Below are 17817 nucleotides of genomic sequence, written 5' to 3' on the forward strand. Positions count from 1 at the left end.
GCAGTCACAAGGCTGCTTGTACCACAGAGGTTCTTCAAGGCAGACTTGTGTAGGTACCTCTTGTTTATCACAACAGAATGTTAACCATCCCACTGCCTGTTGGCCCGCCTCTGACTGTGTTCTACCACCGCCTTATCTCACAGATGTTATGGATGAGAGACATTTCCCAGAAGACCCACATCTAGAGTCTACAGTAACCTGCACTGTGCTTTCCCCAGTATATGCTGGATCCTTTGAACTGGCTATGTTCTTTGAGAAACTGACTCAGGGCCTGGTCACACCTCGCAGTGCAGAAGTTACACCTGTGAGGCCCCCAGGGTTAGAAACGTGTGTCTGTTGTGCTCTTGTTTGCAACTTTCCTTCCTTTGCTCAGAGGAGCTTCACTCCTAAGAACTGGTGGGTGATTAGAGATGTTTTCCTCCGTTATCTTTGCCCTTTTAGTTTTCCCCTGGAAGAGGGATAACTGGCCGGCATATCCTCACGGAATTTCTGTGTGATAATGCCTCTTGAAACTGTTTTCCTATCTTCCGTCTTCTTGTAAGTGGAAGAAACTATGGTCAGCAGTGTCATCCGACCTCAAGTAGCTCTATCTTCATTGTTAATGTTTGCCAGAGTGCACTGTGATGTACTAATTTGACAAACTTTACAAAAGTCAGAGGCTTTTCAAAAGTTTCTAAGAGCATCTTGTATAACTTTTTAGAGCCTGTTATAAAAATAGATAAAGTTATCAAAGAGACTTCAGAACCTATTCTTTCGTGAACCATTTTTAGACATGGGCCTAAGTGTTTCTCCATTGTATTTTATGCTTTTTATTTTAGGAGTGTGAATGTAAGAACCCTCCTCTGGAAGCAAGGACCTAGGAAAACATACGTGTAGGATTCGTGAAGCTTTAGCGGGGAGAGATGAATGCAGCTCTTTGCAGGAATCCGGCTCTCAGCGTTCCTTCCTCTGGGTAGTTTATGGCGAGTGGAGCAGAAAGGCTTTTTGATGTGAAGACCAAAGCTGGTTTGCCAGTGGGGCCCAGAGATGGTGGGGCCTGAGCATGGTCGGGAGTGCATTTACCCTTCTACAAGCACACTGGCCTTTGCCTTAAAAAGGAAATCAGTGGACTGGCTTTTCAAGGATCTTTTCGTTCCTTGTTGAAGATAAGACAATTTAAAGAATATAAAGAAGTAGAAAAACTATCTGTAGTGAGTCTGCTTCTCAGAGATTACTGCTGTCAATATTGTGTCCTATGTATTCACTGTTTATGAATTATCTTGTGGGTGAGAAAGTTCTGGCATGGCTTTTCTGTTTTTAATTTGGCTTCTATCATCTCATTTTTCTTTCTTCCATTGTCTCCCAGTGTTGAGATGTGACACACATATCTGGTTATGTCTGCCATGAATAGACCTGGGGTTGGTATGATAAATTAGTACCACTTGATTGTCACACACGGAGCCGTGGTTGATACCTGTGGGATGGCACGAGTCTCATGTCTTTCCATTCGTCAGTGTGGCAGTCTGCAGTGGCCTTTGCACTTCTGCACGTCATTTGTCTTCCCCTTGCTCCATTCCAGGGCAGCAGTGTGGAGATGAGGCGGCAGGCTTTCTAAGGAAACACTTCCCGATTTCCACATGAGAAGAAGGTTCTGTGGAACAGTTAGTGTGATGGGGAACTTTATGCTTCCCCAGGAAGCAGGGCAGATGTGTTTCTGTCGCTTCTGTCCCCACAGACTGCATGTGAGTGGCAGCTCTGGTTTCCATCTGCTTGGTGAAATTCCATTTTGCCATAAAGATAGAAGTTAGAATGGGAAAACATACGATGCTCTCTGAGCTCACAGAGCAAGTTAGCATTTTTCTCATTCTGATTCTAGGATTAAGCAATATATTATTTTAATTTTGAAAATAATGTTTATCAAGGCTTGGAAGCCTTATTTATAGAATTTATCGCCGTGTGTCTGTTTCTCTATATGTGTGTGTGTGTGTGATCATATGTAACATTTCTATCTGGGTTCTTGTTTTGGCCACTGGGTTGGGCAGTAGCAAACCTTTTCTTCTAATTTTACAATAGGTTATGATCGCTTCATCATCAGATATTTATTTATTCTATAATGTGACCTTCATTACCCTTCATGGAAACCCGTTTAGGGGCAGGTAAAATGGAGCATTTAACACTCGGTGAGGAGGGTTGGGGAAGTGATGTCTCAAGCATATTGTGATATGAGACTGGTGCAGACAAGTCAACAGAAAGGCCTGGGGAGACTGCCAGAGGGAATGGGAAGGGGCCTGGCGGATGGCTTGGGACAAACTCAAGAAACTCTGAAAGAAAGAAGGAAAGGCAGCTGGCCCTCGGGTCAGTAAATGTTCTTAAAAATACCGAAAAATTATAGACTATATTTAATTGAGTAAAAACACAAGGAAAACCATCATTGATGGGACCAAAATAACTAATAAACAAACAAACAAACAAACAAACAAACAAACCAATAAAACTGGTAGGCTCAAGAGTGTCCCAAGTAAAAGGAAACTTAAGATCTTTTTTCTGATGTGCTTGTGATAAGGCTTTGTCATGTGGTGAAGTAGCCTATGTATTTTTGTTTTTAAAATTAAAGTGGATTAGAAGCCATAAAACAAATGGGCATCGTATAGATAGCTACCACACTCCAGGGTTGACTTTTGCCTTCCGTTTTTAACAGTAGATTATTGTGGGGTGTCAGCATCAGAGAGGATCTGGTTTCTTATTTTTATAATTTTTATTTCACTTTTATTTTTTATGTGCCTGTGAGCATGCAGAGATGAGTGAGTAACTTGCAGGAGCCGATCCACTTCTGTCGATCCACTTCTGTCAGTCAGAGCCGTGGATTAAGCTCAGGGTGTCAGGCTTGGCCTCAAGCATCTTACCTGCTGAGCCGTCGCTCTCCCATGCTTACTGTTCTGTTTTCAGCTGCTGTTCTGCTGAAGTCGTTTGTTTTGTTTGTGATGCAACTCTCCGGCACCTTACCTCAGGTCATACGCCTATACTTGAGTTTCTAATATTTCTTTCTCTCAAGAAAAAGAACCAATAATTCATGTTCAGAATATTTGTGTCTGAATCTCATCGAGTCACAACTTCCCACTTAGCCTGTAGACCTTTCCTTGTTCTTTATCTTTTACCTCAGGGGAACGAAAGAAGTGTGTTCTCTTTGTTTTTCCTGCAATAGCAGTCTGGTCTACATTTTAAAGACAAGTGGACCTGTCACAGATGAGGTTTCATGACCAGATGCCTAATAAGAAAAGAAGGGTTATTTATGTTCCTGAGGTAAGGTTTTAAAGCCTTTAAACCAGGTAAAAGTGAGAGTCCTCAGATAATGCTTTAGTAGATTTTCATGGAAATTTTTCCACATAAAACCGTTAGTAGGAATCAGCAAACACACAGTGACAATCCTGCTTTGACATTTCTGTGAAGTTAAAATGGCCAGTGTTAAAGAAACATTTAGGAGCTTCATGGAATATGTGAGATAAGATTCACCATAGTCCTTCTCTTTGTGAGCATTGCTGGTGAGATCCTAGAACTTTCCAAAGCCTGTGAGAACAACCGTGTTCAGCCCCAGAGCCAGCACACCCCTCCTTGAACCTGATCACAGGCAGTGTTCTGCACCACCCTGAGAATTTTCATTCCCTCTCTCAGATGATTGCTCTTGTGGGGGTTCGAGGTCTCTTTCTTTCTTTGTTTCCCGTGTATTTTTTCATCTTTGGAGATCCCCAATCCCTTTTAAGTGTAGTGATCTTTGGGTTCTTAGTCCTGAGACCAAGCCTTGCATGTGATAGATACGCACAGAGATCTGCAGAATAAATGATTGAATGTATGGATTAGCGCTTGTCAATTGTTCCTGAGTGTGGAGTGAGTACTACAGTCTTCCTAAGGTGTGGACAATACTCTATGGCTGTCGGTTGCATAGACGAAATCTATATTAGAAAGGGAAGAGAAGCTGCCCACCTTAATGGTTGTAATTTCTTCATTGGCCATACCTTCTCATTACACCTATCAGAGCCATGGCTCCTTATCTCACTTACTCATTACAAAATCTCAGTGGAGCAGTCATTTTAGGTAGCATTCCAGAATGAGGAAACTGATTCCAAAAGGCTGAGTAACTACAACTTAGCAGCAGAGTAAGGATATGGACCCAATAGTAACAGACTGCAGGGCTAAACTCTAGTGTAGGACATTTGAATGACTACCCCTCATGTACTTGAATCTCTTAGGAAACTCTCCTGAGGATTTTTAGATATGTGATGGTAAAGCGCCCATTTGTAGCTGCTTCTTATTGACCCATCTTTTTCTCATGTGCAGAATCCTTATTTTTATCGACTTTGCCCAAATGGAGACTTGTATGTAACACATGCAAGAAGAAGATATGTAGGGATAAAAGAATGCCCGCTATGAATCTCTGCTCTGATGAATCTCTGCTCTGGGTTACAAATTTGAGCTTGGCTTTTGTTCTAGCAGTCTTCTGGGTTAATATTTCTTTTTATAGTTTATAATCAACCTCCATATTTAATTTGTTAATATTTTAATTAGCCCACAAAACAATGAAATTTATCATAACTTTTTTTCTACTTATCAGTATACTATGTTTTCATTCCTCGCTCTCGTCTGTATCCTCTTCTTGCTTGTCTTTTTTCTCTCCCCAAGCTAACCATCACTGCACAGATTCCAGGAAGCTAGCTGATATAGGTGTTGCAGGGGCCTCTGCTCCAGTCTGTTTCTGGACCTCCTCCTTGCTTGCCTGTGGCTGGAAGTAAATACTGACTCTTCAGTAGTAAATAACTATTCTTCCACTTATTTCTTCTGATGTTTCACTTGCATATTGGACTTTTAAGATAAATCTTTTTTGTTAGTCCCCTTGAGGTTTTGACAGGTCTTAGTATTTGGACAGAGGGAGGGAGTAAGAAGTCAGTTGTATGTAAGACTGCTAGGCCTCTTCCTAATAATAGACTGTTTTCAGAAGGGAGAATTGAAAGGTAGGACTTACATCAGCCAAGTCTCCTCCCTTCCCTAGGCACGAGAGTGCCCCAGGTCAACAACAGTCAGGAGCACTCTTTGCTGTCATGGAGGCATCACACGTCACACACATCACCAACGCGGTAGAAATGGCTCTTTAACTCGATCCAGTGAGTTTCTATTTAAGTGCCTCTGTCTATGAACCTCATGTGAGTCTTTGGTTCTATGCTAGACTGCTTCACCTTGTAAACAGCTAGAAGCACATGCTCTAGTTTTTAAATGTGACAACTGAATTATTAATAGTTTTGGATAAAATATCTTTATTCTACCCAAAGCAGCACATTCTTATGAAGTTTAGACTTCACTAATTAAATCTTTTAATGATTTTTGACTAATTCAGCATTCTGCCTTTTTTTTTCTCCTTGATTTGTGACATCTGTTTCTCCAATGTAGGAAACCAGCATCATGCAATCTCATTAGCGTATATGTGTTGTGCATCTCTCATATTTCATGGATGCCACCAATGAAAATTTGATATTAATTCATTTTCAACAGAAACTCACTAAGTCCTAATAGCCATAATTAAAGTGGACCAGTAAACTGTCATGAATTATCATAATGTTCTCTTCTTGACTTTTTGTGCCAAAGTTCACTGAAAGTAGCTTTATGTATCCCTGTATCAAACTATTTATTCTTCGTCCTTTATGATGTTGGCTAGAACTACCTAACCTACTTAGACTTACCATAGTCAGTGAAATACCTTCAGTTTAAGTCATTTATTCATTCTAGTTCAGTTACATTCCACAACCTTGCCTGAATTTCAAAGAAGTTGATTGACACCATTGAAAGAGGATGCAGGGTAATAGACTGAAGCTAGGACAGAAGTGTGTCTGCTTCGGTGATGGCCGTGACATTATGGATGCATTGGACACAATTTATTAAACAAGAAACTTGGTTTTATTTATTCACTCTACTGAAGATGGCAACATTGCCATCTTTAATAGTTCTAAGTCAATATTTCCATCTCCTTTCTGGTTGGCTGGTGTTCAAAATACCTTTACTCTGAAATATTTTTTAATGAACAAAGTTCCCTACAAAACAAATAAAAAAGTCTCAATCTGTGATGGTTTGAGTTGTATTTGTAAGGTTGTCAAGTCTTTGTGAACAGAATTCTTCTTTTTGGTTGTGGTTGCCAGGAGAGTTTTAGTGATACAAACTAGTCATGAGACCCCTTGTTAAATAGTCATCATCTGATCATATGGCGGCAAGTCAGATGGTCTGGGAAGAGCTGTCTCACCGTGGAGTGACTGCGTGATGGGAACAAGCAGCTCATCGGCAGAGAACGCGTTCAGTGATGCTCTCTGTCTCCCTTTGTGCTTAATGGTTGGAAATAATGTCATTTTGTACTTTATTTCGAAGGTGATGTGTTGTTAAAAGCGGTGTGTCTAGAATGCAGTTTGTTAGAGAATTACATAAAGCATTACTGCATAGGAAAATACACAAATGTCAGAACCTGTTTATCGTGACACTAAATCTATATGACAATAGATAGCATATTTCACTATCTTACTATGAATTATAACCTTAATAAATCAATGTCTTTGGCAATGATATTCCAAGAGTTTTCATATACATGGGGTGTGTACACTGGGTGTATGTTTAAATATAATATGATAAAATTCTAAATTCTGGCCTATATGAAAATTAAAATAACATGATACCGACAAATCCTAATACTTTTAACTCTGTGTGTGTGTGTGTGTGTGTGTGTGTGTGTGTGTGTGTGTGTGTATCAAGCCATGCAAAGCAGCCTGATAAAATTATATTCCATTTGAAGGTAAAAGAGCTGCACACACAAAGAAAGTAGTGGTTATTTATGTGTGTATTAGTGACTGCCAGAGCCTGTGGATTACTCTAGATTATAAATCTAAACACTCTTCTTATTTCTGTTTTAAAGTTTAATGTCCACGTCATCAGTGGACAAGCTAAATCACTCCATCCTCTTTGATCTCCTGTGGCTCAGATATCCAAGATTAGTAATAATCACTGGCTTCATGCTTCAGACTTATACGTAGCAAGGAAAAATGAAAAACACTTGGATATGATTAAAGAACAAAGACACAAGGGGATGGAGGCAAGCATTGTAGAAAATGGGGAACAGTTGGTTTATCTTAATTATAACCATAGTCTTATTTTTCCTTCTTATGTGTCAATTAGAAGTTACCTCACCTGATAATGGGACTTAATTCCTTGCAGGTTTTCTACGGTGACTTTATGCTTCCTCCAAGCACAGATCCTGAAGGTCTTTTACAGTTGAGGGAGCACAGAGTTTACTGCTTTTATGGAGCAGAACAGTTTGCTTTCTGTCTCCTAGGATGCGTGTCTTAAGACTGCTGTCATTTTAATCTGGATGGGACAGCCCGGTCAATCTTAGAGATTCAGTTCAGCAGCAGATTCGTACTTGGATCAGGTTGCACTGAACATCAGCCTGGATGTATTTCAGAAAATAAGGATTTATTCGTGTACACTGATAGTAAATCTGCAGATTGGTAACTCTGACTCCTTAGCAGTGAAATTTGGTCGATGAAGTATTTTATGAGACTTTTTCATATTTCCCTTGAATTTAAAGATATCCTGACAACACAATTTATACTTGATTACTTTCTCTTTACTTTTGCTCTCCTGTTTCTTGAGTATTTGGTTTTCTTTTCCCTCTGTTTATCTTACATATCTTTAAACATGTTTTAGGAAGACTAGTACCTTCCATCTTTACTCACGGGTACATATTACACCTTGTCTTCTAAGACCCCCCTCCCCCTACTGTCATCAAGTATAGATACAGGAGAAAAAAATGGCCAAAACAGCATGATTTTAGTGACAAAGACATTGCTGAAACCTTCATAGAAGCAGGGGGATGGGATAGGGGCTTTCCAGAGGGGAAACCTAGAAAGGGGATAACATTTGAAATGTAAATAAAGAAAATATCAAATAAAAGAAAAGAAAAAATATAGACATTGTTGAAATAAAAAGTTTTCTGTATAGCAAATTAAATTGCTCTATGTTTCCTGTGCATTTTCTTGAGGCAGTTGCCCCTACCCTGGACCCCAACACACATATGCACACAAAATAGTTTAAGCTTCAAAACAGAAATAAGTATGTGTGTAGGGGGTGAGTTTTGCTTAGTGATTGTGAGTAACAAAAAAAAAGAAAAAGTAAAGTCAATTTTAAATGTAAAACTTAGATTAAGTTTGTTTAATATTCTGTGTTTCAGTTGCTTCCTGGTTATCTAGCACTGACACTGTAGGCCTTTCAACATAGTTTATGTTGTGTGCTTATTTTTATAATATATATATATATATATATATATATATATATATCAGTCTTAGCATTTATATTTGATTATGCTTTCCATGGGTTTATCTTTCTCATTAAACAGTGAATTTAATGAGTGAAATTACATGATTTTTTTTTTTTTTTCTTTTCCGGGGCTGGGGACCGAACCCAGGACCTTGCGCTTCCTAGGCAAGCGCTCTACCATTGAGCCAAATCCCCAACCCCAAATTACATGATTTTTATGCTTGTGTTTCTGTTAAATAAACACGTGGCTAAAGGAGAAAATAGAAAGCTGTTAAGAATATAAGTGTTTTGTTTTTTTTTTAAAAAAGGGCTGGGGAGATGGCTCAGTGGTTAAGGGCACTGACTGTTCTTCCAGAGGTCATGAGTTCAGTTCCCAGCACCCACATGGTGGCTCACAACCATCTGTAATGGGATCTGATGCCCTCTTCTGGTGTGTCTGAGACAGTGACAGTGTACTCAGATAAATAAATAAGTTAAAAAAAGAATGTAAGTGAACAGGAAACATTATTTTAGATGAGTCTCAGGTTGAGATTAACCCTTTTTTAGGCTCACGACTGTCTACTAAGACTCAACTTTATATATGCCAAATATTTCTAACTATAGATTCCCATTAAAGGTTCCATGCATCATCTATTTACCTCCCTTCCCCTTTTCTCTTGTCCTTGACAGACGGAATCTCACAAAGCTGTCCCTTATCTTCAGTCACATGCTGGCAGAAATCAAGGCGATCTTTCCCAATGGCCAATTCCAGGGAGATAACTTCCGGATCACCAAAGCAGATGCTGCCGAATTCTGGAGGAAGTTTTTTGGAGACAAGTGAGTAGAAATTGCTTTCATAGTCTGTATCCATCTTTTGAGAGTCACCTAGTTGAGTATATAGAGGAAATACTTGGTATTTTTAATAAGATTTGATGGCTTTGTTTTGTTTTTGTTTTTTGTTTGTTTTTTCATTGACTGATGAGGATTGAGCAAGGACATTTTTGTTACTTAAGTGTTTTACCACTGAGCTATGCCCCCAAACCTTGGTGAGTGTTTACAGTAATTGCTCCTGGGATAGTCAACAAAACTACATGCTAATAACAGAGCACATAAATTTTGTTGTTAGAGTACATGTCAGATTAGATAGAATTTATATTCTGAGAGAATTTATTGGGTCATTTGGCTCTGGGAAGCAAAAATGCATAAAATAATTTGTGCATATAATTTCTTATCATTTAATACTCATCTAGGAGATATATTAAAATGAAAGGTATAGGGAAACATTTACTTTTAGAAGCATAAATAAGTCTGCAGAGAGAGCTCAGGAGAAAGAGCTTGCTGTGCAAGCAGGAACCAGAGCTTGATTTCCTAGTATCCACATAACTGTTGGTGGCCATGACAGGCCAGGGGCACATGGGATTTCTGAAGCAAATTGTCAAGCTAGACCAACTGTGGTGGTGACCCCGAGGTGCTAGGAAAGATCCTACCTCACATATAAGGTGGAGAGTGATTGGGAAAGACACACTCTGTCTACCTCAGCCTTCCTCATGTATGAATACACACAGGCATCCACAGGTACCAAAAGGACGCCTTCTTAGAGGAGGAGCATGTTGAGTTTAGAGAAGTTAAATACAAAACAAAAGAAAAGTGCAGGAAACCCCCTAGTTCACTCTGCTACACCTTCTGTGTATTGTTGCACAAAATCCCATTATGTTTAAACAAAGGCTGCGCTGCCAGCGTCATCAGGAAGCTGCCAAGAGAAGACTAGGTGAAGACGTTTCTAATAAACACTTCTTACCCAGATACAAATGTCCACGGGCAGGGCATGTGCGGGGGAATGATTGTCTGAATACATCACAACTTACTTAACATTTGAAAACCTTCGTGCAACATGTCCCTTGTCAACAAAGGTGGCAAATGCTTCTTCGCTGATTTCTTATGGTTCCCTTTACAAAGAATGCCTTCGGCTACTCTTGACCCTAGAATATGCTGCCCAGCAGGGAGGAAGACCGTGGCTTCTACACTGGGAAAACAGGGTAGATGTCACTGTCTGTCACATAAATTGTGAATTTAGAAATGTGAATTAGAAATGTAAAGTTGGGTTGAGCTTTGAGCTGCTCAGTGCTCTCAGACGGTGAGTATAGGATTGCTTTCATCTGAGTCTTTCCCTTTCTGTCATGAAATGCCTGGTTTATATAGCTTCTACCACTGCTCTATAGAGCAGTGATGCTAATGTGCGTACAGTATTTTGGTTTCAGAAATACAGTTTGGCTTGCTGTTTGAGAAGGAGCTTACCATGTACCTTAGGCTAGCCTGCAATTTAAGGTCATCCTCAGGCTGCTTCCCAATGTGCCAGGATCATTGGTGTGTGCCTCCACTCCCAGTTTGGCTTGAAATGAATATTGAATCCTTTTTTTTTCACTTCTAATATTAAAACGGACTATTTGAAGCGAAAGGGCAAAATACCATTTTATTCCAGTAGTATGAACATTCTGGGTTCTAGAAACCCAGCTATTCATAACATTTCTCTATCCATTTAAAGTGAGGGATTAATGGTTTCATCCTGCTCTCGTAATGTGAACTACAGAAGCAGAGAGTATACTCATGAAATATGTATGAGTCTGTAAAGCAAGAGGCAGATTCCGGAAGAATGCCAGCCTTGGCACCTCCTGTATTAACACTGAGAACCCAGAGCACACATGGCGACTTTCAAAATAACGTTTCTCTTACAGCTGGAAATATAAAGAACAGGTTGCTCACGGAAATTCAATTTGAAAACTGAAAATTCTGCTTTGTTATGAAGTGCTTTGTTAGCAGGTTCCTAAGAAATGACAACTTTGCTCAATTGTTTATAGAGTTATATTTACTTTGTTAACACCTCACAGCACAGGGAATTAGGAATTTTAGACACTTTGGGTTTTCCCTGCTTAGCTATAGATATCAAGGGTCTGCTATTGTGTAGAACTGTTAGGTCAGGAAATCACTTAACCTACAGGCCAAGTGTTCTCCCTACCTCCTCGGTCCTCTCACTGCCTGTTGAGTCTACAGACTTAAGAAGACTGTAAATTGCCTTTAACGTTTTTCCCTTTAGGATGAGCGAGCACACAGTTCCAGGCTACTTCCAGAACCAATGCAGAAATGTAAAACTAGAGTTATCAAATGAGCAACACCTTTGCGAGATTATTAGAGAAGCCTTCCTCATGGCTCCTTGGTCTTTCTGTAATTCCTGTGGTTTTTTAATTCATCAACGATGCATGGCTAGTGGAACTTCCCACGGGTTGAATTCTTTCTCTTCATCATGCTCCAAGTCATTCATATTTACTTGGTTCTCATCTTAGAGCATTCCTGTTGCTTCTCCCCTATGATGATAAGTGAAAATGATTTCACTTAATCTTCCAATGACTTTAAACTTCAGAATAGTATTGTTTTCAAAAACAGGCCCATAGGAGGTTGTCTCTACAAACAGTCAGATTACAATGTTATAAATTGTTTTGTTTTTTTGCTTAATGACTGTTATTGTGATTTACTTCCCTAAAGGGATAGTCATTTCTAACAAAACATTTAGAATGAATTAAAATAGAAAATAACCCATTGTTCATAAGATGTTATGATACTCATAAATATAATTTCAGGTCAGCCCTTATGAAAGCAGGGAATAGAAAACCAGCTTTCAAACTGTAGTCCTCATCTCTGCCTGGGGCTCAGCCTGGCAGCCAGTAGGCTTCCTCTGCTGTGAGCTTTGGGAACACGAAACAGCCATGACAAAGGCAACAGAAGCGCCTGCATGTGCCAGAGTTTTAGGAATTCCATTTAGTATTTCAAAAGGTTAGCCTTATCTTTACTTCTTATTATTCTATTCACCAGGAGATAATAGAAATATATTAGTGGTAGTAAAATAATATTATTGAAGAAATCTGTCAAAATAAATTTTACAAATCTTCATATTCTGGAATAAGTTTATAATCTAGAAAAAATAACTGTTAATCCAGGTGGGGGGAAAGTGCCTACACTCTGGAGTCTTTTTCTAAACAGGACCAGTAGCAGTTAGGATTTCATCGGTTGTGTTCAAGCAAATTATCGTTCAACGAGAACCAATGGGCTATTTTTTAATTCTCCTGGGTGTCTTCTAATGCATTCATTACGAGTTTTATTTTTAATTGGTTATTGTATTTATTTACATTTCGGATATTATTCCCTCTTCCCTGTTTCCCCTCCACAAACCCCCTAACCCATCTTCCCTCCACCCCCAGCTTCTATAAATGTGCCCCCCCCACCCACTCTGCCTCACCACCCTAGCATTCCCCTACTCTGGGGCATCGAGCCTCCACAGGTCAAGGGCCTCCCCTCTTACTGATGCCAAATAAGGCCGTTCTCTGCCACATATGCAGCTGGAGCCGTGGGTCCCTCCATGTGTACTCTTTGGTTGGTGGTTTAGTCCCTGGGAGTTCTGGGGGGGATCTGGTTGGTTGATATTGTTGTCCTTCCTATGGGGTCACAAACCCCTTCAGCAATTTTCGTTCTTCTCCCAGTGGGGACCCTGTGCTCAGTCTGCTGGTTGGCTGTCACCAATTTTATTCTTCAAGTTGAAGTTTAGGCTCTCCCTGGCTTGCTGTAATAGCCTTTACATTGGACCTGCTGTCTTTAGTCACAGCTTCTGAAATCAGAGCAGCTTGTGGAAAGGAGAAGCAATCTTTCCAAACTCTGCCAGAACTGCTTTCAGGAATATTGGCTCTGAGATCACGCCCAGCCTTTGGCCTTAGGAAAGGTCGATCTCTCTCTCTCCCTCCCCCTGCTTCACCCACCCCCAAAGCACGCACCTAGGTCATCTACAAAGAACCATCTATTCATCAGCTTCCCAGTGCTACCCCCTGCTCACGTCTCGGTCTTCTTTGCACTTCACTCTGTTACCTTTCTTTGCCCTGCCTGGGTGCCTCATCACCCTTGCTCTTCTATCCACTTTGGAGGGTTCTTGACAGACGGTCTGAAATGCTTTTCCACATTCTGATAGGGCTCAGCACCCAGGTTCCCATCCATTCTTCTGGCTTACTGGGTACTGATCCATTCCTGTTTCCCAGCTGAGGAACTCCCAAGAGGCACAGCAGTCTATGTGAAGCCAGACTCTCATTTAGCTTTATTTTTGTGGGCCTGGCATATGTCTTAGAATGTGTGGGCACTAATATTTATTCACAATCTGCATGCATAGTTGGATGGACAGTGTCTGTTCCTGGTTCTGTTTTTAATGACTCTGTCATCGTTTGACTGACTGCGCATGGTTCCCACCGTTTCTCTGTCTTTTCTTTGTCCCTTTTCACTCTACAGTTTTTACACATTTCTACAACTCTGACTGAGAAGTCCACTTTCTGGCTATTTCTCAGTCACTTACAAACATCCACGCAGTTAACTACCTTATTCCCTGTATTCTTGCTGTGTTTCTGAGTGTACATAGCTGAGTATGATTTTTTTAAAGTTATGTCCAATTCCGTGATGGTTCTTTTAGGAGCGCTTGTTTGATTTTTACTATATTCTTTAAAATATGTCTTTGCTTTGTTTTATGTGTATGAGTGATTTGCCTGACTTTATATCTGTGCAATCTATGCATGCAGTGCCCGTTAGGCCAGAAGAGAGGATTGGATCCTCTGTGACTGGAGTTAGAATCCATTGTGTGTGGGTGCTAGGAATCAAATCTGGGTCTTCTGGAAGAGCAGCCAGTGCTCTTAAACACCCAGGTATCTGTCCAAGTGTCTGTTCAAAAAAGTATATCACTTTTCTCTAAGTGGTTATGCTGTTAAGCTAGTCCTGTAGGACTGCATACTGTAGAGACATTCTGTCATTCTGGAGCACACTCATGACTATGTGACCCCACTTTCCTACCCCGAGTATGTGACCCCACTTTCCTACCCTGAGTATGTGACCCCACTTTCCTACCCTGAGTATGTGACCCCACTTTCCTACCCCGAGTATGTGACCCCACTTTCCTACCTTGAGTATGTGACCCCACTTTCCCACTCTAGGTTCTCTCCCTTGACTGACACTCTTCAGTAACTTTTGTTCATGGGACTCCTCCAGATGCATACAGAGTAGTTCTGATTTCCTGCCTTTGCTCCCATTAGCCTTCTCACTTAAAGATATTGTTAAAATTGTAATCAGAGGAATAAAATTCTCTCAAATCTCTTAAAGTTCCTTCCTCTCAGGACCCAACCCTCCCCTAACTGTTACTATCAGGCCTATTGATTTTGAGTAAGCTCTTCCTGGCCGGTTGTATTTACTATTTTAATATTGCCTTAAAAATTGTTTGGATAATTATCAGCCTTTCAGTCAGTTTCTAAGCTTTATGAACCCGAGTTCATTGCTTTGTGTCTCTGTGTATTTTGGCAGAGTGTATGCTGTATGCTTTCATGAGCACGGTGGATTTCCTCACAGAAGCATAGGGGGAGAAGAGGTGCATGGCCTCGTAGTCCACACAAGAGAAAGATGGGGACAGCTCCTACCTGGAGTGGGAGGAAAGCAGATCGGCCCCGAGGCTCTGCAGCATGTGCCTTCGCTGCCGTGTTCCCTCTCCACGCCACTGGGCACACTCGAGCACCCTCATCCCTTTCTGTTTGTCTAAAGTGTGTGTGAGGTGGTGATATAATCTCTTGTCTGGTGCTGCTGTGGAAATCAACAAGATAAAAGCTGCCATGCAGAGGGTAATGCTGTCAGGCTCACAATGGGCCAACTGTATTGTGAAGTAGTTAGGCAGCTTGGGTCTTTGATCTTACTTCAAATACCATCTATGTATTTGCTCATTTTAGAATTAATACAGTTAATCTTTGACTTTGATGGACCTTCCACACCTGGCATTCTAAGGCAAACGAACAAGAATTAAAAATAAAAATGCATTGTTCTAAGATCATGTGCATTCCCTTATAAAAGCGAGAGGCCTGTGATCGTGCTGGCCCGGGAAGTGGCCTCGGTAGAGCTCAGTTACTGCCTTGCCTTTGATTTCCTGGGCGAGTGCTGCGGACTCTGGTTTCCTGTGTTCACTCTCCACTTTTAATAAAAAAGCAAGGAAAACTATTTCTGTTCCTCTCCATTGAGTAAGATATATGTTCTAGACCATTAATTAGATCTGTTTCCCCATTATAGAAAAGACAGTCTAATTCTCTTTAATCAATGGAGAGAGTACACAGTTGAAACTGAGGATTTTTACAGTGGAACTATACAGCAGGTTCACTAGGAAAAATAACTGAGAAATGAAATACGCTCAAAAGTAATTTCTTTTGATCCAGCCCCCATCTTCTCTGTTTAAGCAAATTATAGTATTTTATCTCAATAAAATAGTGTAGCTTAAATAGAAATTGAACTTTTGTGCTATTGTTGGATTCATTGTCTAAAATGCAAAAGTACAAAATTGTGACTTAGTAATTATAAACAGCGTCTGTTACTGAGAACGACAGGGAATGAAAAGGATAAATGCTTAAAGTTACCATTTGCCATTTGGAAGGGCCTACTTACTACAAGTAGTAAGTTAATGTATTAGTGGCAGCTGACGCTGCTGTGAGAGGAACATTTGGCCTCTGAGGAGAGAGTGTATTGGAAGAAATGCACATTTATTCATAAGGTGCCTGTCCAGCCTTTCCTAGGGAAGACCAGGAATGGAGCTGACTTTCTGTGGTCTCTCTGGTTAGTTCAAAAGGAAGGAGAATAGTAAATTTAGTTTTTGTAAATACATCAACTTCATTTTTTCTTTTTTTCTTTTCTTTTTTCTTTTTTTGAAATAAGTGGCACTAAGCATTATCTGATTAAAAAGAATATATTGGATCCATGTTAGGAAAATTACAAATTCAACCAAAACAGAAAGCTAGTCATATTTTGTCAAAGTGATTAATGCTCGTCTGGCAGAGGATGCTCAAGGCATTATTGACAAATGTTCAGCTGAACTATATTATATTCAGAGTGTTCTTGGCAACTGTGGAATTCAAATACTGGAGAATGGGTTCTGATCCATCAAGGGCTCCCAGGCTCAGTCCGGGCTGGGCATATTCTGCTGCTGGTTTCCTGTCCTCTATACTGTATTTGAAACCTCTACCTGTTGCTTTCTTTGCACTTTTATTTATTTTTTATGCAAAGCAATATTCTTAAAGCACAGTTTTTTGAATCCCTAAGAAAAGTTTAAATCCATTGACAAGATTTAGGGTTGCGTGTTAGGTACGTCACAGTACGAATGATAGGCTAAGGAATGTAAATAATGTACTCAAAACCTTCCTTGTATTCTTCATTACTTACTTATTACCAAGTACTTTTCCAGCACAGAATATTACTCAGGTCATCTTTTGTTTATATCTCCATTACTATACTGATATATATATATATTCATTCACAATGTGCATAACAAATAAAATGATAACATTTTAAAACTGTATACAGGGGCTGGAGAGATGACTCAGAGGTTACCAGCATTGGCTGTTCTTGCAGAGGTCCTGAGTTCAATTCTCAGCAACCACATGATGGCTCACAACCCTCTGTAAGGAGATCTGGTGCCCTCTTCTGGCCTGCAGGCATACATGCAGGCAGAACACTGTACAGATTAAATCTCTCTCTCTCTCTCTCTCTCTCTCTCTCTCTCTCTCTCTCTCACACACACACACACACACACACACACACACACACACACACACACACACACACACGCTTTGACTTTCTTTAGTCAAATAGCAGAAGAGGAGTGGAAACAAGATGGAGTAGATGCTGTTGTAGTTGCGGTCAGGTGGGAGAAGTGTGTGCTGTGGACCATGGTAAAAGCTACATTAATGGGCCCTGCTCCTTTGTGAGACAAAGATGAGAGGAAGGGGTTGCACTTGAGCTGCCCTCTGTCATTTATCTAGCTTTTCCCTCCTGCCTCCCTGACCCTTCCTCTGATCCCTTCCTTTTCCATCCCCCCCTTCTCTCTCTCCACACCCCCTCCTCTTCCCCACTCTCAGTCTCATTTTTCCCTTCCTCTCTCCCTGCTTCCTGTATCCTACTCCATCTTACCCTCTTTTTGTGTATGTACTGCTCAGTGAGAAAACTACAGTAATGACTTCTTGAGGTCATTAATGCTTTCTGAATGAGTTCTCAATATTAAGCTAATCACTTAAATCCAAAATGGTATCTCTAAACTGTTTTTGAAGTATGATTTAGAAAAATCCTTGTGTAACCTCTGCTTAAAACAAAAACCCAAAAGAGAATGAGAAATTATGTAATTATATTTTGCTTTAAAAAATTTAAATAACCAAAACCACTCCTCCCTACAAAACCTCCAATCCATAATTTTCTTTTCCATAATTCTCACCAGCTAATTAGTTTGGAGTTAATTAATTAAAGAAAATCTTTAAAATTTGTGCATCTTAATTCTCAGAAATTCTTATATGTTTTTATGTTTTGAATCGTTAATTCTAACAAAACTTGAATATTTTTGAAGGGTTTTCTATAATAGTTTATGACCTCATTATAATATTAAACATATTTCAAAACATTTGGAATAAATTACAATGTTCTTAA

The 17817-nt window shown here is 40.0% G+C and overlaps 1 protein-coding gene across 2 annotated transcripts in view; it reads left to right on the plus strand.

The window, feature by feature from the left end:
- Cblb (Cbl proto-oncogene B) overlaps nt 1-17817 on the plus strand; it is a 163246-nt gene that overhangs the window by 64723 nt on the left and 80706 nt on the right. For both annotated transcript variants that reach the window (XM_032900287.1, XM_032900288.1), the window contains exon 4: nt 8989-9135. In XM_032900287.1, coding sequence (XP_032756178.1) covers nt 8989-9135 — 147 coding nt within the window. The remainder of the gene's footprint in view (nt 1-8988; nt 9136-17817) is intronic.

Source organism: Rattus rattus, chromosome 4 (genome assembly GCF_011064425.1).
Source record: "Rattus rattus isolate New Zealand chromosome 4, Rrattus_CSIRO_v1, whole genome shotgun sequence".
Lineage (NCBI taxonomy): Eukaryota > Metazoa > Chordata > Mammalia > Rodentia > Muridae > Rattus > Rattus rattus.